At 53.4% G+C, this 22,392-nt stretch overlaps 1 protein-coding gene across 1 annotated transcript; it reads right to left on the bottom strand.

Annotated features, from left to right (window-relative positions):
• Nucleotides 1-884: 884 nt before the first annotated feature.
• On the bottom strand, nt 885-8,846 carry LOC123821877 (UL16-binding protein 3-like). The gene is made up of 6 exons (XM_045843577.1): nt 8,749-8,846; nt 8,508-8,641; nt 5,781-6,020; nt 5,281-5,550; nt 4,348-4,543; nt 885-1,005 (listed from the first exon to the last, which is right to left on the bottom strand). The coding sequence occupies exons 1-6, from the start codon at nt 8,787-8,789 to the stop codon at nt 885-887; spliced, it is 1,002 nt and encodes a 333-aa protein (XP_045699533.1). The 5' UTR covers nt 8,790-8,846.
• Between the last annotated feature and the right edge of the window lie 13,546 nt (nt 8,847-22,392).

The raw sequence follows: 22,392 nt of genomic DNA, 5'->3' as shown, positions 1-22,392 counted from the left end.
TAGACAGTGACGCAGGATGTACATACTATGAATGTGTGGACTAGGAGGTCTTCATCTATTTCTCTCATTTAAGTGAGGAAAGGGCTCAAGGACGAGGACAGGTGGGGTTCAAGGTCTGTCCCAGTCTCCAGGAGGCTAAGATCTCTCCAGCAGTCAGGACCCACTGGGCTCCCACTTTCCCTCATAACTATGAACATGTGATTGAAGTTTTACCACTGGCAATATCCCCATTAATCAAAACAAGCCATGTTGGGGGTGGGGTTGCACCCACAGAATCAGGGAGGGTTTAGCCACCCCTACATGTCCAGGAAAGTGAGCCCCAAACTTCAGAAGAAACTTCCCTAGCCTTCTGCTCCCCAGGGCAACTCACTTTCTCACAGATGTCTGAGCAACGGAATGTACTACCGCTTGGGGTATGAAAGTGATAGAGGGACACGTTCTACTCCTATGGCCACATGAAGAGTGAGGCCCACAACATACAAACGCCCCTCACCAAGTGCAGTAGTCGGACTGTGAACTTGGGTGTTGGACACACAGAGGAGCTACTTTAGCCTGAGGAGCTCAGGAGGACTTAATGCGAGGTGCTGTTTATGTTCAGCTTTCACAGAAGCAGCTCTCGGTGCTGGGACAGGGAGGACTTCCTCCCACCAGAGGAAGGAGCCAGGACAGAGGCTTGGAGTCACATCTGTGGGGACCTGTGGGAAGGCCAAGGGGCTCCCCACTGGGGAGTGGAGAGCAGGACATGACAAGGGGGGAGATGGGACAGAGTGGACGTGTGGCAAACCCCAAAGGCAATCGTGCATTCCAGAAACAAAAAGGACGGGGAACACAAATGCACACATAAAGCATTTGCACGCACACACACCGCCTCCAGGGTGGCTCCATCACAGAGGGGCTGCAAAGCCCTCTTCTCTGATTCGGTTCCACAAGGGCTCCTGCCTCCAGTGAGGGTCGGTCCACCACAGCGAGTCTGCACACCTCCCACTGCAGGCCTGGCTGACCTTGCTGGGGAGGGGGAGGAGGGCGGGGCTGACCAGGAGGGGGCACAGCAGGGGCAGTGGGAAACCAGGGGGGAGGGCCTGTCTTTGCACAGAGAGCGGGCTCTGGGGTGGAGTCAGGGCAGACACCACTGGTTTCACGTCTCATTGCATTTATCGAGGCATTGCCTTCTCATGTCAAATTCTGAAAATTAAGTTTTCCTAAATCTAAATTTTAAAGGCTTTCCCAAGCCCTGGCTGGCGTAGCTCAGTGGATTGAACACGGGCTGAGAACCAAAGTGTCGCAGGTTCGATTCCCAGTCAGGGTACATGCCTGAATTGCAGGCCATAACCCCCAGAAACCGCACATTGATGTTTCACTCTCTCTCTCTATGTCCCTCCTTTCCCTCTCTAAAAATAAATAAATAAATAAAATATTTTAAAAAATAAGTAAAAAATAAAAGCTTTCTCAAACTTTCTGAAATAAAGACTTACAAGACCATTGCAGGAGCAGTAAGGAAACTCTTCTTGAGTTATTGGGGAGCCAGCCGCAAATATCCCATCACCGCTCCCTAAGTGTATTTCCTAAAATCCACGGGCACTCCCCTCTGTCACCCTGACACAATCATCAAATCAGATTCTCATCAGTCCCTTAGTGCCATCGCATCCCGAGTCCCAGTCACTTTCACAGGAGTGTCCCCTGTTCACAGTGACGTCCCGCAAAAGGTCTGATGGATGTGGATGTTCCCACCTCCTCCTCCTGCAACGGTGGTGGTGTCTGCGGGTTTTACAGGCCCCTTGTCTGGGCTGTGTGCTTTGAGAGCAGGTGGAGGGATTTGTACTGTGTGGCCGCTGTTCCTGTGAGACAGCCGGGAGTCAGCATTAATGTATTTGAACCATTTAAACGGTTCATTCAGCAATGTGGTTGTTTTCATTTTTGAGTAGTTTAGATTATTTAGTCTTCCAGGTAGAGAAAATAAAAACATTTTGCCAACATGTTTAATAGAAATTCCTTTTGCTGGATATTTCACTTGTTGCTAATTTTTTCCTATAACAATCCTACAGTAAAAAAAGAAAAATAATAAATCTGCAAACTTTTGGGGTCATGTCTGTAAGACTGGAACTAACAGTTTGCCATGTAGGACCAGCACAGAATGCACGGTACTGCACACTGCTCGATTATCCTGCCCAGGGTTGACTCCAGCCCTCCTCATACCTACCGTGCCAGGGAAATCTTGTCCAGTGGCTAGCATTGGTATATGTTAGAATATTTGACAAATTCATTGGTGGGTAAGGGTATATATTATACCTTTTATTTGTATTGTCTTGATTGTTCATGAGATTTTCAATCTTTTCAAAGTGTACTTTCCATCCATGAACTCCTCATATCCATTCTCCTGCACCTTCGTGCACGGTTTGACAGGTCCTAATTTATTTACAGGAGCTCCCTATACATTCTGGATTCTGACACTTGGTCATAAGGGATTTAACAACTTCGAGAAATAATAGATGTTTCTGCAGGAGAGACTTCTCAGTGAAGGAGGTGAGAGGGGAGGGTGGGGGATGGGAACCCAAGGAAGTCACTGCGGGGTGGAGGGTGCTGGGAAACACCGGGAAGGTCCTCATTCCTTAGGATGAAGGTGAGATTTGGATCCAGAAATCACGACAAGACTAAGATGGCAAATCCTGTTCCCACAGCAACACAGCAGAACCCCAGGTGTTCATTTGCTCCCTGACACGGAGGGGAAACAACCACCGAAATTCTCTGTATTATGAAGCAACATTCCTAAGTAATTGTATTTTATAGTGTTATTTTATATAAGATAAAAATGTAAACAGCATTACATACTGAGAAATTGATAAAGTAAACATCAGAAGTATCATTTTTCCATTTAAGAGACAGTGAGGTCGGGCCAGGCCGCACAAAGCATCCCTGAGGTTCTGACATCTCACACAGTGTTTTACCAACATCATCAGCAAGAACAAGGTCCTAAAGAAAGATCTTATTTCCTGCAGCCAAAGGAGGTGAAAAATGTTCTCTTTATTGATGTTACTTATTCAAGCAGTTAGGAGACTCAGTGCAAGAATTCGAACAATTGGCACCAACAGAAAACAGAAACAAATTTGGAAAAAAGCACAGTGTTGACATATCTGTCACAGAGCAGAGGACGTGACCAAGGCAGGTGCTGGGCCATCAGGATCTTCTGCAGGTCTCCCCATTCGCTGTAAAGGATGCAGCTCCTGGGGGTCACGGGTGAGCCCCTGGGGATGCGGCTGCCCAGAAGGGACACGTGTGGAACTACACCACACTCTCAGCTGCTTTTTTCTGCCATCAGAAAACAAACACATGACAGTCAGACCCTGCTTAGGACAGGTGGGGCAAGGACATGGGCCAGGAACTGCTCTGCTCCCTCCACTGAAGCCCTGATCCTACAACACCGATGAGGAGCCCTGTGCAGAGAGGGGGCCCTGCATCCTGATCCTCTAGCACTGGGGAGGGATGCAGACAAACATCTTCCTTTCCTCTCTCCTGCTCTCCTCGCCCTGGTCCCAGCACACCACTCTGAGATCCCCTTCCCTGCCCTGCCCCGTGCACTCCTGCTGCAGTCAGCTGTCTGCATCCCCCTCCACCAGCAGCTCAGCCCCGCCCACCTCCCCAGTCACCTCTGCTCAGGGCAGGGCCCCTCAGGGGCTCAGGATCTAGGGTCTGGAAGAGACTGACTGACAGCTGATTCCACCAAGGTTCAACCAGAAGTCCCCTCTCACAGACATGTGGCCCCCTCTAACCTGCTCCTGCACAGTCCCTACTGTTCACCTGCTGCCTTACCTGCCATCCTGAAGCCCCTTTCTCTGGGAACGCAGTCCTGAACTCCACCTTTCTGAGCTGTGTCTGCAAGACCTTCCACCCTCTTCCTGGGATTAGATTGAGGCTCACTCCTATAGCCCCCTGGATAGTCACCTTGCCCTGAACACATCCCATGCAGCCACCATGCTGCCCTCACCTGAATGTGAGCACTGCCCTGCCCTGTGCGCCTGCTGTCCCCACACCACCCACCCTGGGCCCAAACACCCTCTCCCAACAGAGACTCTGAGTGAGGACTGAACACTAAACCCCTGCAGCACCAGTGGGCCTTAGGCCTTGGTGTGGGCCCCTGACTGTCTCTCTGGCACCAGCGTGAGGAGACAGCTGCTCTCAGGGTTGAGCTTGTCCAAGTGATGTCATCACGTGATATTAGGCCTTATTCTCCTGGTCTCATTCCCAGGACGGGAAGGTTCAGGGAGGGGCAGGGGGAGGAGTAGGAAGTCACCTTTCCTGTCCTCCCTGCAGGCCATCTGCCCCTCACTTCCCACTCAGTTCTGCCCTCCGTACCTTTTATAGCAAATGTACCCGAGTACGAAGACTGGTGGGATGAAGATGAGAAGAGTCAGAGGAAGAATGATCCAGAAGATGTTGTTGTTCTGGCTATTAGTGGCATTGGATGGGGCTGGGACTGTAGTTGTGGCCGTGGTTGATGTGGCTGAAACTGTGGGTGATGAGGCTGAGGCTGCGGCCATGGTTGGTGCAGCTGCAAGGGAAACAGCAGAGTGTCAGCCTTGTCCAGACCCCATTTGTGAGGAGATGCCCCCTCAGCCCTGCTGCCCCAGGTCACCCTACGATGCAGACAGGTTCCACCCCTCTACGTGTGGCAGCCACTGTGGCAGGTCCCGGGGTTGGAACAAAGAGAGGGCATGGGCCCTGACCCCTTGGGCTCCTGCAGCTAATGGGGGAAGCAGGGTCACCGCATACCCCGTCCCTCCTGCAGTGACAGAAGAGGAGGTGACACATGAGGAAGGCGGTGGACAGCCCTCACAGAAGCTGACATCTGAGGCGGATGAAGGACTTGCAGAAACAGAGCAGGGGAGACGGAGAGAGAAGTGATGCGAGAGGAGGGCACAGCGCCGGGGACAGGACGAAGAGAGAAGGAGGCCCGCCCAGCTGGGTCCGCGGGAAACCCACAGGGAGTGTCCTCGGCTCTGTGTGGTGGCGGGGGGGGGGGGTGCGAGCAGGAGAGAGGGGACGGGGGGACGTGGGACACGCCTGTGGCTGTTATCCTCCAAAGAACTAAGCACGGATGATTCTCTTTTTCACACACACTCTCACACAACCACACAAACACACTCACACACATCCACGCACAGAGCAGCATACTTGCACACTCACATAGTCACATACTCAGGCACACACACACTCCACACACTCACTCAAGTGTAGGTTGATCTTATCTCAAGACAACGACCACTTCACCCCGGTCTTCTCTGTTACCTGTGGTCCCCAGCACTTTCTTCCTGTCCAAGCCTCCGAGCCATGTTGTGCAGTCTCCCTCTGAGGTCTTCTTGAGGAACTTGTTCACTTCCTCATCCTTCTCCCACATCTTTTTCATCTCATCACCACAGGAATTATCCGCTTTATACTCTCCGCTCCCCGGGTAAAGGACCAGAAACCTCCGTCCACCCAAACGACACTCCCAGGGTCCACAGACGGTTCCACTGGCAGCACTCTGACACTGCAGCCTGACCTGCAGGATGCTGGAAGCTGCCCCACCGCCCCCACGGAAAGACGTCAGCCTCCACTCTTGACAAACCCTTCGCCCCCACCTGGTGTCCACCTCACGTGAGCCCTTCTAGTCCAGGCCCGTTCTCCCTGACCTTCCCGCTGGGCTGCATGGGAAGCACTGACACACACTCTCCCTTCCCACGTGGGGACAATAAATGTAGCTAACCGCACAGCCTGCTCCCTTCTGCACCGGGACTTTTCTAACTTACCTCCGCATGTTTTTCCGGTTTTTAAGTCAAGTCGTCTCCTTCTCATCTTGTCCCCCACATCTTTCAGTGTATCTTTCATATGTTTCGAGACATTTGTGGTCATTACCCCCTGGTTCTCAGATGTGACATTTTTATTGTAACAGTCATATTCAAGGATTACCATTCTATCCATGAACACTTTGGCCGTACACCGCTGTTGTCCATTAAAACTAATGTTGAAACCATAGTGAAGAGGAGCATCTGGGAAGAAAAAATGCGAGTGAGGATTGGAGTTGGAAGAAAAGAACCCGAAACACCCCTCCCCCGTCTCTGTGACAGCGAGGCAATCCCCCTGATGGCTGGGCTGGCAGAGCAAGGACCCATCCTGCCTGGCCTCTCCCTTCACCAGGTGAAGGTGGGGGCCCTCCCTTTGCTTGAGGAGGAGCAGGAGGCCACTCCCTGGCAGGAAACCGCGCTTCTCTGGATGTGCCCTCTCTGTGCACCAGGCTATGCCATCGTCACTCAGCCCATAACCAATCCAGGGCCATGCCAGGTGGCTGCGGAGGAAAGGTCTAGATGCCAGAGGATTGTCAGGAAGCAGCTCAGTGTCCTATGGGGGGACATGGACAGCATGTAAGGGTCTGCCTCTGGCAAAACTGGGTACCAGTGGGGTGAGGATGTGGATAGATCCCCCCACACTGGAGAAAGGACAGTTCACAATGGGGGAGTCATGATTCAGCACAGCCCTGGCCGATGGCGCCAACCTGATGCTGGGATGGGTCTTGCAAGGTTGGCAGAAGGCGTGGTTACCGTGCCTGGAGCAGAACGGCCAGAACTTCTGAGCAGGTAGCAGAGGAAGGGTCAGCTGGCTCAGAGAAGTGAATATGGCAGGGGGAGGTATAATATGAAAAGGCATAAAAGTGTCCAATCAACCATGCTCCATGGGGAAGCCTGAAGCCAACTCTTGTTTACTGAGCCTAGAGGGAGAGCATGGATGAGAAGAGCACCAGAATTCTCAGAAAGATCAATGATGACTTTTGCTGAAGGTCAGGATGGTGGTAGGAGTCCGTGTTCCCCAAAATGGCTGCCAGCAGTCATGGGCGGAGGGGTGAGTGTCAAGATAATAAATCACAGGTACAGGAGCTCTGGGTCAGGGAAATCCACACCCTCTAAAGAGGGCCTGGTAGAGAGGAGTTCTGTCCATGAAACACCAGAGTTGCCCAGCATGAGCGTCACTGGCTAAGGCAGGCCGAGTGCTCATAGGATAGAGGTGACTTTTCTGGCACAGAAAGGAGCAGGGTCACAGGGAACAATGCGATGCAGGAGCAGGTGGCCCCATCTTGACCCCAGAAAGTACCAGCACCACCCTCCACTCACACCTATGGCTTCACACACTGTCTCCCACGCCCCTTTCACCCAGGGAGCAGTCCACACAGGGAAGGGGAGCACAGGTCCCGCCTGTGGGACCCACACCCTCTCACATTCCCTCCATCAGAAGCCACAGGCAGGACAGGGCAGATTCTGAGTCTTCAACAGACAGTAGAGGCGCCCGGGGTGATGATTCCATAGGGGCGTGGTCACCCACACGTGGCACTCCCTATGGACCCTCACTCTGGGCTGAGCAGACTGGGAGGGCGGCCACATCTGGTCCCCTAATTGTTTTATGTTGTTTTGGCTGCTTGCCCCCCACAACCATGGAGGTGCCCAGTGCCTACAGAGACAGTTACCAAGAGGTATGTAAAAACAACAAAAAAAATTTACTGTTTGCCCTTTATAGAAAACATTTGCAGCCTCCTGCCCTGACCTATGACGTTTTTATGCTGCTTCCTCCTCTGGGGGGAGAAAATGTGGGTGTGGGACCAAAGGGGAGGAGGCAGGGCCCTCCCTGACCACCAGCCCCAGGATCACACTTGGGAAAAACGGGCCCCCTGCCCCTCCTGCTCCAGGATCTGTGGGCCAGGAGCAGGGGCTTCAGCTGAGTGTGTCATGGGGGATGGAGGCAAGGAGCCACTGGGTAGAGGAACAGATTAGGGCCCCTTCACAGAGGAGAAGGTACTGGAGGCACTGGTGTTTTGGGGACCCCCACCAACAGGGCAATAAACGGGGTGAGCTGGGGAGGGAGCAGTGCTCCTCAGGAACAGTGGTGGGAGTGACCCCGGGCTGCAGTCTAATCTGGCTGCCAGGAGTTCAAGGCTCAGAGCGGTGACTCATCAGGGGAAGTGGACGGTGAGGGGGGCGCCTGGCCGGTGCTGCAGGCCTGCGAAGTTCAAGGGGGCAGGGCAGTGGGGGTGCAGGAGGGTTTCCCTGCGGAAGTCGTGTGGGCACAGAATCTCGGCGGGTGCCGCTGCCTGTGAGTCTCGACACACAGGAAACGCCACAGTCAGGGGCTGAGGCTCTCAGGCCCCCCGACAACGACGGGAACCGGGCAGGAGAGCGGCCTGGGGCCGATCCGCGTTTCCTTCAGCGGCTCCTCTTGCCGCGCCCTCTTCCCCTTCTCCCTTGTCCGCTGGCGAACGCGCCTGACCTCACTGCCCCCAGCCATCGCTTTCCCACCCGTCTTCTTTCCTGAACGGCGACCCGCAACCAGCCCACGCAGGGTGCTAAGTGTAACGAGAAGTTCTCCGAAGAGAAGGCGTCTCTGAAAAGTTCTTGAACTGCCCCGGGCACGTCATCCTGGCCCGTGAACTGTGCCCTCTCACCCGCCCCCTCCCCGTCACCCATGCCACTGAGGGGACACCCCCAACTCACCGTCCTGAGTCCCAGCAGGAACCGGTGCCCCGGCACCGCCCCGCAGTACGACCAGGGCCAGCAGGAGAAGCCCCAGCGCAGACCCGACGGGCTCCATGGCGCGCGGCGGTCCCCGGTCCCAGCGCCCTGCAGCTCTGCCGACACGCGAGTGAGCGGAAAGCGTGAGACACTGTCAGCCAGCATTTCGCTCCTTCCCGCCTTTTTTTCCGGTTTTCTATCCGGACTGGGGTTCGGTCCGTACCGGAAGCCAGGTGCTGGGAGGCGATCAGGACGAGGAACCATTGGCCCCAGAAAGCGCGGGAGAGAGGTGGCGCCGGCGTGGCAGGTGGGCTGGTGCGCGGGCCGGCAGCCCCCAGGCGGAGCCGGGCCCCACCCGCGCCGCCGGCAGCCCCCACGGAGGCCGACGGTCCACGGGATCCGAGACCCAGCCGCTCAAGGCTCCAACCGCGCCCTTCCCAACACCAACCACAATGCCCACGCATTCTCTCTCCCTCTCTCACACTCACACGCACACACACACTCACACACACCCAACCCACTTCCTCCCCCATTCACCCGTTCCAGCCCCCGGGAGAGAAAAGAGCCCATCTTCCTAACACCGGACCAGCTCCGCTGACCACGCCCCAGAACCAAGCCCCGTCCCGCACACTCCCAACACACCTCTCCCGTCCCCGCACGGCCCCACCCCCACCAGTGCACCTCTGCAGAAGTGGGAAGCAGGGTTCCCCTGGCACCCCAGGTGTGGTCAGAACAGGGGGTGCTCCCGCAGGGTCTCCACCCACAGGCACCAACAAAGGACCACAGGCCCCTGCTCTGCTCTCAAGACTTTAGGCACAAACCTTGCATCATCCCCAGGGCTCCCCGCCCTTGAGCTCACCAGCGCCCCCTGCAGCAGCTCCCTGAACCAGCAGCTCCAGGCACTCCTTGCAGCACCTCCCTCCCCAGGGACTGACCCCTCCTCAACCAGCTCACCCAGCTCACCCAGCTCACCCAGCTCACCCAGTGTATCCACACAATTTTTTTAAGATCACTCTTTTTTATTGTTGTTCAAGTCCCACCACCATTTCCTCCACCCTACCCACTCCCACCTCCACCCTCAGTCCTATCTTCCTTTGGCTTTGTCCCTGGGTCCTTTATACACGTTCCTTGCCCACCCTCCCCCTGCTTTCCGTTGTCCTCCTCCCCTCTCCCCTCTGGTCACTGTCAGTGTGTTCTGTATTTCCCTGTCTCTGGTTGTATTTTCCTTGCTTGTTTGTTTTGTTGATTAGGTTCCAGTTAAAAGTGAGATCATATGGTATTTGTCCCTCACCCCCAGTTTATTTCACTTAGCATAATGTTCTCCAGCTCCATCCCTGCTGTTGGGAAGGGTAGGAAGTCCTTCTTTCTTTCTGCTGCACAGAATTCCATTGTGTAAATGTACCCAGGTTTTTTAACCACTCATTTACTGATGGGCACTTAGGTTGCTTCCAGCACTTGGCTATTGTAAATTGTGCTGCTGTGAACATTGGGGTGCATAGGGTCTTTTCAATTGGTGTTTCAGGTGAAGACACAATTCTGTGGGGTTCCAAGAACTCCAGTGCCTCCAATACCTTCCCACCTGTGAAGTGCCCTGAACCCCTTCCTGTTCCAAGTGGCACCTTCTCCCCTGGCTTGAGGACACTCCCAGCAAAAGCCTCTGCACCTGGCCCAGGAAATCTGGGCTGGAAGGCACAGGGAGTACACTTTTCCAAAGTGTGACCTGGGAAGGCTGGGAAGGAAGGGCCCTCTCTCTCTCCCCTTTGGTCCCAAACCCACACCTTCCACCTGCTGAGGAGGCAGCAGCATATAATGGACATAGATTTAGGCAGGAGGCTGCAAATTGTTTCTAAAGAAATGACAGATAGTAATGTTATTTATGATCATTGCAGGGTGCATCCTATCTGTCTCTGTGTGCACCACACACTCCACATTTATGGTGCCATAGCAGCCAAGACAACTTGCAGACAAATGGAGAACCAGATAGGGCCACTGCACTATCAACACTTTGCTGACCCAATACTAGGCGTATATAGGGTGTTATAGATATGGGTGACCTGTCCAACCTGTCCACTGATCAATGAAGACCCAGAACTATTTGCTGCCCTGTGGCTTCTGGGTGGAGTGACTGTGACAGCAACAGGCCACTGTTCCTCTGCACTCTGCAGACTGAATTCCTGGTCCCAGGGGGCCCTTGAGACCCTGCAGAAAGTCACAGGTGTAACCTGAGGGTAGCACTGGTGCTACATTTCTGATGTCAAGATCAGGGACACCTGTCTCTGCATCTCATATGTTCCCTGTGACTGTGATTATTTCAAAGCCCAAAGAATCACGTGATTCTTATCATGATTGGGCCTATCTGGCCTAAGGACACTGATGATGGACAACTCCCAGAGGCCATAGCCAGAGCCATTGTCCCTACCAGGCCCCAATGCTTTACTGGGAGTCTCTTTTAATGGTGTGCATTTCCCTACTGCAAATGACATGGCCTTACCTCTGTGCACTAGGGGACTGTGCTGTGACTCTCCAGGAGGAATGCCATGAAGTCCCCATAGCACCTTGCCCTACCACAGATACCTCTAGTGTCCTAAGACTGTTGGGTCTTAAGGCTGAAGAGGAAAAGGCAGCCACATCCATCCATTCAGGGACTGGCTATTACCGCTCTCATGCCTCAACATCAGAGCTGAGTCATTGCAACAGATGTCTGGTCTGCAAAGCCTGAGATATTTCATGGATGCCCACCTATACACAGTGTTCACACCAGGCTGTCAGTTAAATGGAGCTAGGAAGGGATACACCCCTGCTTCCTTAGAGGTTTTTAAGGTTGGTACTCTTCTCTGCCATTTCATTGAGGATAAGATACTGCTTTAATGATCTATTTGGAGCAAACAGGAGAAAATCTAAGGAGGTGATCATTGAACTTTGCTACTGTGTACCCATCATATCACAAGTAATTCACTAACAAAAAGATTTTCTATTCTTGTTACAAATTCAGACAATGTGAAATGAACACTGTGGGAATTACTGAACCTAAGGACACCTGTGCGTGCAGGACCTGGGACACGTGTCTATTTATTCCCTGAAACTGAACCCCATGCATCACTGTACTAACAGGGCCAGCGAGGATACTTCTGGTCCCTGGGGATGACGGCAGCTCACACACTAGGCCCAATGTCAATGTCTGGGTATTTCTGCTCCCCGGTGCACACACTCACCAGGGCAATAGCCACATGGCCTTTGCTGTCAACTTGAGGGGTCCCTGATGATTGGGTCCAACCCACTCCTTCTAGTAACGGGTTCCAAGTCTCAGAAGTGGCTCAAATCTGGAAACTGGGCAAAGGATCCAGCTTCTTTCTTGAGAGGCTGTTTTAGCTTCTTATTAATGCTTATGACTTATTTTTGTTTTTATTATATGAATCCATTACTCTCTGGATTGGCTTTCACCCATTTGCCTCTGGGATTGCTGCATTCTATGAGCCAGGGTATATATAGTTTTTTGTGGGTGAAGCCCTTGACTGGCATTCCAGCCTTTGGATTTTTTCAATAATGAAACTGTGCCTGCCTGTGACAGTTGAGCGCCTATCTCAGGAACACCACCTCCACCCGCCAAGCCAGCCATCAGGAAGGGCCATCCCTGAGCTTCTCCAAAATGCTGGGGCCCTTCCCATTGTCAGGGAAGAATATTTCCTCTACCCTTTTAGGGTCTTCCAGCTGGTCTAAAAATTAAATTCATCTCTGACAGATTAAATGAGAAAAGTGAATTTTAATTTGGTACATAGAGGATCTCAGAGAAATATGAGACCCTCTGAAGTGATTAAGGAAGACAGTTTTTATAAACTTTGACAAAGAACAATAATTTTTAAAGAACTGACCATGTGACCTTTGAGCTTGGAAAAGTAAATTTGTCATGCAGAGATCAGGTTTGTCTACATGGCCGTCATGGCTCTAAATTCCCTGTGTCTTGTGCTAAGGATGTCACTCTACCTCCTGGTACAGGCAGGGTGTCTTGCTTTTAGGGAAACAGAGGAGGGTCAGAGTGTCCTTCTTCATCCAGCTGTTCTTAAGCAACGTTAATTCAATATGACCGATAGGCTGAAGTGACACATTCTCTGGTGGCCCACAGTGAACGTCATCATCGTCAGCGTCCTTGGAAGCTCCATGAACAAACGGCCCTCCTCTCCCTGGAGCACAGTGGGCAGACAGCTTATGCTCGTTCTGGCTTTGCAATACCGTACCCACTCTGGCATATGTGTTCCTGGGGCCTTGTAACCCCACCCTGTACCACCTACCTTGGATTTCCTCATCTTCTCCTCCATGCTGTACACTCAGTGCTTTTCCGAAACCCCCGGGACCCAGCCCAGCAGCAAGTCGGCCGTGTCTCCCAGGGCTGTGCCAAGTCCCTCCACCTGTGACTGTCAGCTCTCCTTCTCCAGCACTGGGGTCTCGCCTCAACAGGCCACCACTGTCATCCCGCTTCCTCAGGACCAGAGCCCTGCACACTCTGCCCTCTCCCTGCAGGGCGCTGTGCTGTCTCTGACAATCCTCTGGCATCCAGACCTTTGCCCCCAGCCAGCCTGGCACGGCCTCGTGTTGTTGGCCCCAACTGAGGCTGGGTGTGGGCCTGGTGGGCACAGAGAGGACGCATCTGGAGATGTGTGGTTCCCAGCCAGGCAGAGGCCTCCTGGTCCTACTCACACAAGGGAGGGGCACTGTCTTTCCCCTGGTGAGGGGAGGGGCTGGGCAGGGTCAGTCCCTGCTGTGCCAGCCCAGCCAGCAGGGGGATTCTCCTGCTGTCACAGACACGGGGGAGGGGTACCATGGGTCCTTTCATTTCATACCCAGCTGGTACCAGTTTCCTTGTTCACAGACATTCCCTCTCTTTGCTGGAACTTCAATTCTACTCCTAATGGACATCCATGGTGTGAGGCTCAAGACCAAGTCATGGAAACACTATTCTTAATCATACCTGTAGGAGAGAGAAGGTTGAGCCTATCCATCCTCTGGGGAGGAAGGTGAATGCCAGAAAGGCCTGGAAGAAACAGAGGGACTGTGAAGGTTGTTGTGGAAGAGCTCATAAAGGAAACTGCTTAACACTAAACATAAGTTTCAAACCAGCGGTAAGTTTGAAAAGCCCAGGGCTCAAATCGAACAGACGTTGCAGGGATCCGGAGCTGTGTGTGTGCGTGTGTGTGTGTGTGTGTGTGTGTGTGACTGTTGGAAGTTGGTCCCACTGTAAGGCCGTGAGTGGGGACAGGGCACAGATGACAGAGCAGGACCAGGGGACTGGAAGGGAGCAGAGGTATTCTTGCCACACTGGCCAAGAGCCTGTGGGCCTCCTACACCGGGCAGATATCACCTCCCATTTAGCCTTCACTTCCCTCCTGTTGTAGCCAGGGTTCTTCAGAGAAAAAGGCTTTGATGATGGGGATGGATAGGTAAACAGACAGATAGATAGGTAGTTAGATAAATTACAAAGTACTTGCTCAGGTAACCGTGGAGGATGTGAAGTCCAAAACCTGCGTGTAGGCCAACATGCTGGGGCCCCGCAGACTGCGGTGCCCATGCTCTGTGAAGGCCGCTGCTGGAGACCCCCCTCTTCCAGGGGCTGGGGGAGAGAGTCAGGCTTCCTGTTCCTTTCCGGCCTTCAGCAGGTTGGAAAGGCCTCTCAACATGCTGGAGGGCAACCTCCTTAACTCAAAGTTCACCATCGCATTCCATGCCCCAGACTGAATTAACCATCTCCTCTCCCCTCCCCTGGGTCCTAACACCTTCGTCCTCAGTCAGAATGTCACAGCTGCTGACAAGGCCTTGTACACGTTCTGCTCCATTATCCATGTGGTCTGTGGACATACTGTGTGTCCCTTCTGTAACACAGAGTGTAACATCTTGACCCTTATGAGGGCAGCAGGAGTTGTGGCAGGAAGGAGAGGGAGGGGGCTGTGCAGTGCTCCTGGCCTAGGGAAGGTCACAGCCTGGTGTGAGGACTGGGGAGCCCCTCAGTCCCGCCCCGCCCCCACCCACCCAGCCTTTCCCTCAGTCACTGAGCGCAGCACACGAGGACTCGGGCTCCACACGTTACATTCACGCAGGGAAGACCCTGAGCTCCACGTGCCCGGAAGTGCCCTCTGTCCTAAGACTGTGGGCAAGTGGAGGAGGCGATACCAGGCCTGTTGTACTCAAGCTGAGGGACATGGGACAGCAGCAAAGTCTGTGAACAAGCAGGTATACAAGACATAGAAGGTTCTGGATGATTCACGACGGTTATTACACCGGAGGGGCCTGTGCTGTGTGCTTTGGAAGACAAGAGACACACAGGGATGGGCAGGACTCGGGCAGGGCGGGGCTAGATCCTGGTGGGTCCAGGTGATGTGTGTGTGGGAAGGGACTCCGTGCGTAGGGCTGGGGGCAGGACTCTGGGTTTAGCCCCTGGGAGGGGCAACCAGGAAGGGCCTGGAAGGCTCACCCATGAGGCTGGGACTGGAGGAAGTGACTGGGAGAACAGGAGGAAGGCAGGAGGCTCGCAATAGAGACCTGGCAGGAAGTCCCGGTGGGTGGTTGACAATTCCCCCCCCCGCCCCCCCCACAAAACCTGCACTTTACTGGCTCACCTAAAATGCACAGTGCACATGGATTGGGGGGAGAGGTGCTTCTGACAAGAAATTATGCTGAAGCTTCACCCTAACTAGAGTCCCCAAATGTCCCCAGACTTCCCCTCAGGAAATGGGACCCCAGCTCCAGGTCATGGTGTGGGCAGGGGATGGTCACAGAGGGGCACCACCCACAGACAATGACAGGCCCCAGTTCTGCTCATGTGACTTTCCAACCAAAACTTCCAGCGTCCCCAGTGCGCTCCACCCTTGACCTTCCTAGAGGTGTTGCCAGAGGATCCAACTGCAAAACCCCAGCAGCTCAGTTCCACTCGTCTCCGCCACACCCCTCCTGAGTCACTGCTCCTCTCCAAGGGCAGCACCCTTCTCCCTGAATCCAAGTACCCACAGGCCATTCCTATGTGTAAGAGGCCCTATTTTGCCTGAGGTTTCTCGGTGGCAGGGAAATGACAGGGAGCGGGTCCCACAGGAAGGTGCCCTGCCCCCTCCTCTCTGGAGACTGGACTCCTTGCTCCAATGTGGACGTGAGAGAGGCCATGTGAAGCCCCAGGTGTGAGCGGAGTCCTGCTGCTGCAACACTTCTGGTGTTAAGGTCAGGGCCCTGCTTCTGCATCTCATTTATTACCTATGACTCTGCTCATTTCAAAACCGGAAAACCTCTTCTGTCTTTTGACAGCTGCGACTCTATGACCTAAGAACTAATGGATTGATGAGCCCAGCTCAGGATGGGCAGCTCTGATATCCCATAGCCTTAGGCCTCTTCTCCACCAGGCCAAGGACCTTACCAGGAGGACCTCTTGAAAGGTGTGAATTTTTCTGTTGTAAGTGGTGTGGCCTTGCTTCTGACCCTACGACTCTGTGTGTGACCATCCACTTAGGATGCCGTGAAGCCCACGTAGCACCTTCTCCTGCAACAGATGCCTCCATAGGTTCACGGGGCACAGGGCCCTGGTGGCGGGTCCAGCCGCACTCACGCAGTCATGTTTCACGTACGGCTGCCTTCGTGCTACAGCCGCCTGAGTAGTTGCACAGACTTAGGATATGCAAAGCCTGAGTATTTTAATAGATGTGCTTTGCAGAAAGCCTTCAGGCCCGGCTGTCGTTGCATGAGGATAGGGTAGGGATCAGGCACCTGCATCCTCAGAGAGGTTTATGGTTGGTGTTAGTCTGTGACCTTTCATGCAGGACCCAATACTGTGTTAGCATTCTCCTTGGAAAAAAAGGTGGACAAAATGAAAAGAAATACTTATACTTCTACCATGGTAGCCCTCATTCCATATCAAATTCACTGACAAAGATTTTCCCATACTTAGTACATATCCAGGGAATGTGAAATGACCACTCTGGGGTCTGTGGACCCAGAGACACTCCTAGGACCAGGTACAGGGACAAGTGTCCATTCATTACCTGTCCCGCCCCCTCGCACCACTTCAATAACAGACCAGCCCCGATGGTGCGTCAGTTCCCCAGGGATGATGTGATTACACACTAGGCTTAACCTGCCACGGAAGTGCTGAGTATTCTGTTCTGAGTAGGAGGGTCGATTCTTGTTCCCAAACTCCAAGACCTATGCTAGTAGTAGATTAGCACCACCACTCAGGGTCATGCTGAGCTCTGTGACCTTAACTGGGAACTGTCCCTCCTCCACCATTGGGTTCTCTCTCCACCCTGCCACAGCCAGACAGGTTCCTCAGGGATGCGGACTCTGGCCAGCAGTGCCCTCGGTGTTGTGGGTGAGAGGAGACACAGTCACACGGACTCCCGAAGTCCCGTGGAGAAAGAGGGACAGCACGGCCACTCTCTCAAGGGGAGAGCACCACAGCCCTTGTCTTGACAGGCTTTTATTGGTTTTCTAACAGCATACATCAAAGAAGGTTCTCATCCATTATGCTCAGGTTTGTTTAGGTAATTACTTTTACAGATAGCAATAGAAAGGATATTACTGATTACTTCTTACAGATTAACAAGGGAAAATGTTGCAAATGTAAGGGAACAATAAAAGTAATTGGTCTGGTTATACTTCAGTCCCTGGGAGAATTGGCACAGACTTCAGGAAGTTCCTTTAAAGATGAGCAGTAAGCATTTGCTGCCTCAAGTCAGGGTGAGGGAGTTTTGGCAAGAGCAAGTCACAAAGCAGCCTGGGCATAATGCAGGCCTGGCCTCCCATGGAAGAACTGATCTGTGGGTTTGGCGTCCTGCGTGCTGACATGTGCCCATGGGCTTTCCCACAGGGTGCCATTCCACACAGATAGGTTTCCTGTACCTCAGCAGTGGACCCCACACACTGTGCCTTGTTCTCTCAGCACCCGGGCGAGTCTCTGACAATCTGGCATCTAGACCCTTTCCTCCCCTAGCAGGTCAGGCACGTCCCTGCTCTGGTTATGGGCTGATTGATGCTGGGAACTGGCCTGGGGGGCAGAGGGGACATGTTGGGGGGGTGTGGCTTCTTGTGTGAATTCTTCCCAGGCAGAGGCCTCCTGGTCCTCCTCCAGCTCTAGCCTTCGCTGGTGACGGGAGGACGGGGCAGGCTCAGGTCCTGGTCTGGCAGCCCAGCCCTCAGAGGGATGCTCCTGCTGTCACAGAGATGGGGGGGGTCTCGGGTCCTCCCTCCCAACCCCAGCTGTCACCCGCATTTTCCTTTGCAGATGTTCCCTCTCTTGTTGCAACTTCACCTTCACTCCTGAGCCCAGTCCAGGGCAGCCATGGTGTGAGGGTCAAGGCCAGGTCAATGGAAAGCATTTTTTTTATTTATTACTGTGTTATTGAAAAAGTCAAACTTTCTCAAACTTCGGTCCTCTGCAAATAAGGTGAATGACTCAAAGGCCTGAGAGAGTCAGGCAGGAACTCTGAGACCTGGTGGAGGAGCTTGAAAACAAAATACTGGGTGTTATAGCAGAGATTTCACAATTTTATTAATTTGAAAAACTCAGGGCAGAAGTGGAACATTTGTCTCAGGGTGGGGAGGTATGTGTTTATGTGATTATTGAAAGTTGGTCCCACCCAGGGGCCCAGCAGCCAGGGTAGGACACAGAGGACACAGCAGGAGCAGGAGAGAGCAGGGGAGCAGAGGGCTGGGGACCGGGCGGGGGTAAGGATCTGTCAACCGGAGACTGTGTCGGCAGGAGCCCAGTAGATCTACCAGGCAGGGGAGTCCAAACCTTTGTCGTCTCTGAGTCACACTGGATGAAGAAGGCTTGTGTTGGGACACACATTAAATACACAAACACTAACAGAAACAGAAAACTTCATCTTTTAAGGGAATTTAGGATTTTGTGTTGGGCCACATGAGGTCCACAGGCAGCAGGTTTGACATCGCTGTCGTAGAGGATGGTGAGAGTTTGGTCTCAATGGACAGATACCGAAGACTGTTACAGTGACACGGGACAATGGCAGAGCTGTGACTGAGTCTCTCACAAAGACCAAACGGAGACTGTAATGGCCGGCTGGAGCAAGTGCCCGTGCCCCGGGAGGGAATGCTGGGGTGACACGTAACAGAGAAAAGCATCAGATCTCCTCCTGGAAATGAGATGGACTAACCTACAGTGTGAGATGGGTGTGTCAGTGTGTGTGTATTTGTGCGTGTGTAAAAGCGATCCATCCACGGTGAGTTCTTCATGGGAGGACAGCAGCCACCGGTGTGTGCCACCATCCTTCCTGTTCCTGCCCAGCTTCTGACATCACTTCCTCACCCCTCAGACCTTCAGCCATCTCAGTCTGACAAATGCAGATGCAGAGGAAAAAAAAAACTTTCCCAGAGAAACAAAAGCTGAAGGAGTTCATCACTGGACCTGCATTGTCAGCAGTGCTGGAAGGAGCTCTTCCAGCTGAAAGAAAAAGACACTGCAGACCAACATGCAAACACACAAAGTGCACAGGACAGCAGGGAAGTACATGCACAGTGAGACTTAGACAACTCTGCATCTGTGATCAGATGGGGTGTTAACCACTTAACTTCAGATGAAAACGTGAAGGAAAAGGCTATTAAAATAATTATAGCTGCTATAATATGTTAACAAATACACAATTTAAAATAAGTGAAGACATCAAAAAAGGAAAACAAGAAAGTAAAAGTGAGAAGATCTGTAGACAAAGTTAACTCATCATCAGCTTAAAATGAACTGTTTTGTCTCTGAAATGTCTTCTGTAAACTTCATGGTGACCACAGACCAATAACCTAGAGCAGTAACTGTAGAGGATACCGTCCAGCAGTATCTATCTAGGCTGCAGATGCTCGTCAAAACATGCTCAAAACATACACAGAGACAACCAGGTCCTGTGGGAGAATGGGGACAGAAGGGCCATTCCTCACGTGAGGAGCGCCTTGGCCACCCTCTCTCCTGGAGGGCGCCCCGTGTCCATACCCAAGCAGATTTTTATTGAGAAAACAGACTTAGTTTATGGATTCACAGTCTGGAAGAAAAGATCAAAAGATGCAGGCAACTTACAAAGGTGGGGACAGAACTCCTGCTGAGATTCTGGGCAAGGTTTGGGGTCTTTAACATATGAAAGGGCTACAGGTTCCAAAAGTTTTCTGCCTGCGCTTTTAAATTCCAAGTTAATAACATCCTCCAGCAAACAGATCTCACAGGATCTTGCATATTCTATGTCCCAGGCCTGATCACCCCAGGGGTCCACCTTTTCTGGTCTGGGCTGTTCCGCCCCTGCAGGCCTGAGAAGACAGAGGCAGCCAGGAGACTTGGATTATCTCACATCTAAGAACAGAGACTCAGGCTTTCACAAAGCCAAAGGGGGCAGGGGTTGATGTCCATCACCCCTTCATTTCCACAGCCCCCGTGAATTTTTCCCCTCAGGCCGTCCCACATGATTGAGTCTGTCTTAGCTTCATTCCCTTTCTTAGAGAATTGTTATCCGTCATTGACTGCCAATCATGCCAGAGAAATAAGTTTTGTCTCCTTAGTGTCTCCTGGTCTGGAGGTCTTTCACTCAGCCTAAGTCACGGAGGGGGGGTTACAGATTCCTGAGACCAGGCAGGGCGGCCCCCAACAAGTAACCCTACAGACAAGCAGAGGAAGCAGAGCATCCCAGCACAGAGAACCCCCAATTATAAAGGTAAGCAGACACAGAGGGAAAGAAACAATGGAAATGAAAAAAAACCCAGAAAACTGTTAAGAACATAGCATCATTCAGTGTTCTCTCATATCCATGATGCTAAATGCAAATGATTGAATTCACCAATGAACAGGCACAGAGCCGCTTTCATCTGAGCCACCAGCAAGCCATCCACCCAGGAAGACCCAGAAACTTGAGCCACAGCCCGTGAGCCACAGCCAGGGCCCATGAAGGGGTATGAGGCAGCACCACAGAAAGAGGACCCAGAGCTTCTGCCCCGCTGCCTTCCCTGATGGAGCACGGCCCTCGGTGCATGAGCAGACACGGGGAAATGCTGCCAGAAACAAGACTAGAGCTGCTCCTGTCACTCACGTGTGCACTCGGGCTTCTAGAGGGTTCTAGGGGAAGGGAATGACAACCGTACTGACTTTTCCAGCCCCAGGATCTCTTCAGTGGGCTTGGAGCTGGACTCAGAACTGAGCCCTGGGGAGAGGCTCCTGGGAGAGGCTGCGATGCTTCCAGGAACACCCCCGCCCCCACCCAAATGTGTGTGGGGATGTGAGGAGAGGAAGTGGGGCTAAACTGGATCCACTTCCTCTCCTCTGGGAGGACAGGAAGTGGAGCCTCTCCTCTCCTCTCCTCTGGGAGACCAGCCCAGGCCTGGTCTCTGGGTTGAAGGGAAGGAATTGCTTAGAGTCTCTGGGCAAAGCCTCTGAGGAGGGGAGCCCAGCCTAGACCTGTGAGGCTCTGGAGGGCCCCACCTGGGAGGCCTGAGTGACCCCACCCCGAAGGCACGGACACCCAGCTCGCAATGAGGAACAATCCAGAGTCGACATATCCCACATGGAGCACAAGGCATGAATATTGCATCTGCTTTATTGCCGTGACCTTCGGGAGGTCTTGCCACTCGCTGGAGGAAGTGCAGCTCCTGGGGGTCAACAGCTGAGCCGCTGGAGATGACGGAAAGGCAGCCGACCACAAGGACACGAGCTGCCCTGGACCACACTCACGGGACCTTTTGAGCAGCATCTTCTGCTTCAGAAAACAAACACATGTTTTTCCTAATGGCTGAGGAAATCTCGGGTCAGTTTCCCTGGGGAGACGGAGCCCAACCCATCCCATCTCAGAGCCCCCCACCCCCCCCCACCCCCGCTCCCTGAGATTCACACATCTCTGCCCACTGGGTCCTGCGGTGGGCACCCATGTCCTCCCTTCTTTACCACGTGACAGTCAGACCCAAGTCCTGCTAAGGACAGGTGGGGCAAGGACTCAGGGGGCAATGAACTGCTCTGTCCCTTCTACTGAACTGATTCTAGAACACCGATGAGGAGCCCTGTGCACAGAGAGGGGCCTGCATCTGCCTCCTCTAGCCCTGGGGAGTGTTATAGACAAACATCCTCCATTCTGCTCCCCTCTGCTGGCCCTAGAAACAGCTCACTGTTCTGAGACCCACTGTCCCTGCCCTGCCCCGTGCACTCCTGCTGCAGTCAGCTGTCTGCATCCCCCTCCACCAGCAGCTCAGCCCCACCCACCTCCCCAGTCACCTCTGCTCAGGGCAGGGCCCCTCAGGGGCTCTGGATCTGGGGTCTGGAGGAGGCTGGCTGCCAGGTGATAGCACCAGGGCTCAGACAGGAAACCCGGGGGTCCAGGAGAACTGGCCCCCTCTAACTCGGTTCCGCAGAGCCCCTTCTATTCCCCTGCTGCCTCATCTGCCGACCTGAAGTCCTTTTCTCTGGGAACGCAGTCCTGAACTCCAGCCTTCTGACTTGTGTCTGCAACCCTTTTCACCCTCTTCCTGGGATTAGACCCAGGCCCCCTCCTCTTAGTTCCCGGGACAGTCCCCATCCCCTGACACATCCCATGCAGCCACCATGCTGCCCTCACCTGAATGTGAGCACTGCCCTGCCCTGTGCGCCTGCTGTCCCCACACCACCCACCCTGGGCCCAATCACTCTCTCCCAACAGAGACTCTGAGTCAGGACTGAAACTGCTAAACCCATTCAGAGGTGGTATTGAAGGACTTGCAGAAACAGAGCAGGGGAGAGGAAAAGAGAAGTGATGCGAGAGGAGGGCTCAGCGCCGGGGACAGGACGAAGAGAGAACGAGGCCCGCCTGGCCGGGGTCCGCGGGAAACCCACAGGGAGTGTCCGAGGCTCTGTGTGCGGTGGGGGGGGGAGCAGGAGAGAGGGGAC

The sequence above is a fragment of the Phyllostomus hastatus genome, unplaced genomic scaffold (genome assembly GCF_019186645.2).
Source record: "Phyllostomus hastatus isolate PE091 unplaced genomic scaffold, TTU_PhHast_1.1 phas_contig_40, whole genome shotgun sequence".
NCBI lineage: Eukaryota > Metazoa > Chordata > Mammalia > Chiroptera > Phyllostomidae > Phyllostomus > Phyllostomus hastatus.
The sequence above is the reverse complement of the archived record's forward strand: the minus strand, read 5'-3'. Positions and strand labels throughout refer to the sequence as shown.

What these genes read in the sequence shown, in the direction of transcription:
- LOC123821877 (XM_045843577.1), bottom strand. Translation starts at nt 8,789, where the DNA reads ATGGTTCCTCGTCCTGATCGCCTCCCAGCACCTGGCTTCCG. An exon ending in CTCCCAGCACCTGGCTTCCG is followed by an intron (nt 8,642 to 8,748) that starts GTACGGACCGAA and finishes GCGTGTCGGCAG; the next exon opens with AGCTGCAGGGCGCTGGGACC. An exon ending in TCCTGCTGGGACTCAGGACG is followed by an intron (nt 6,021 to 8,507) that starts GTGAGTTGGGGG and finishes TTTTCTTCCCAG; the next exon opens with ATGCTCCTCTTCACTATGGT.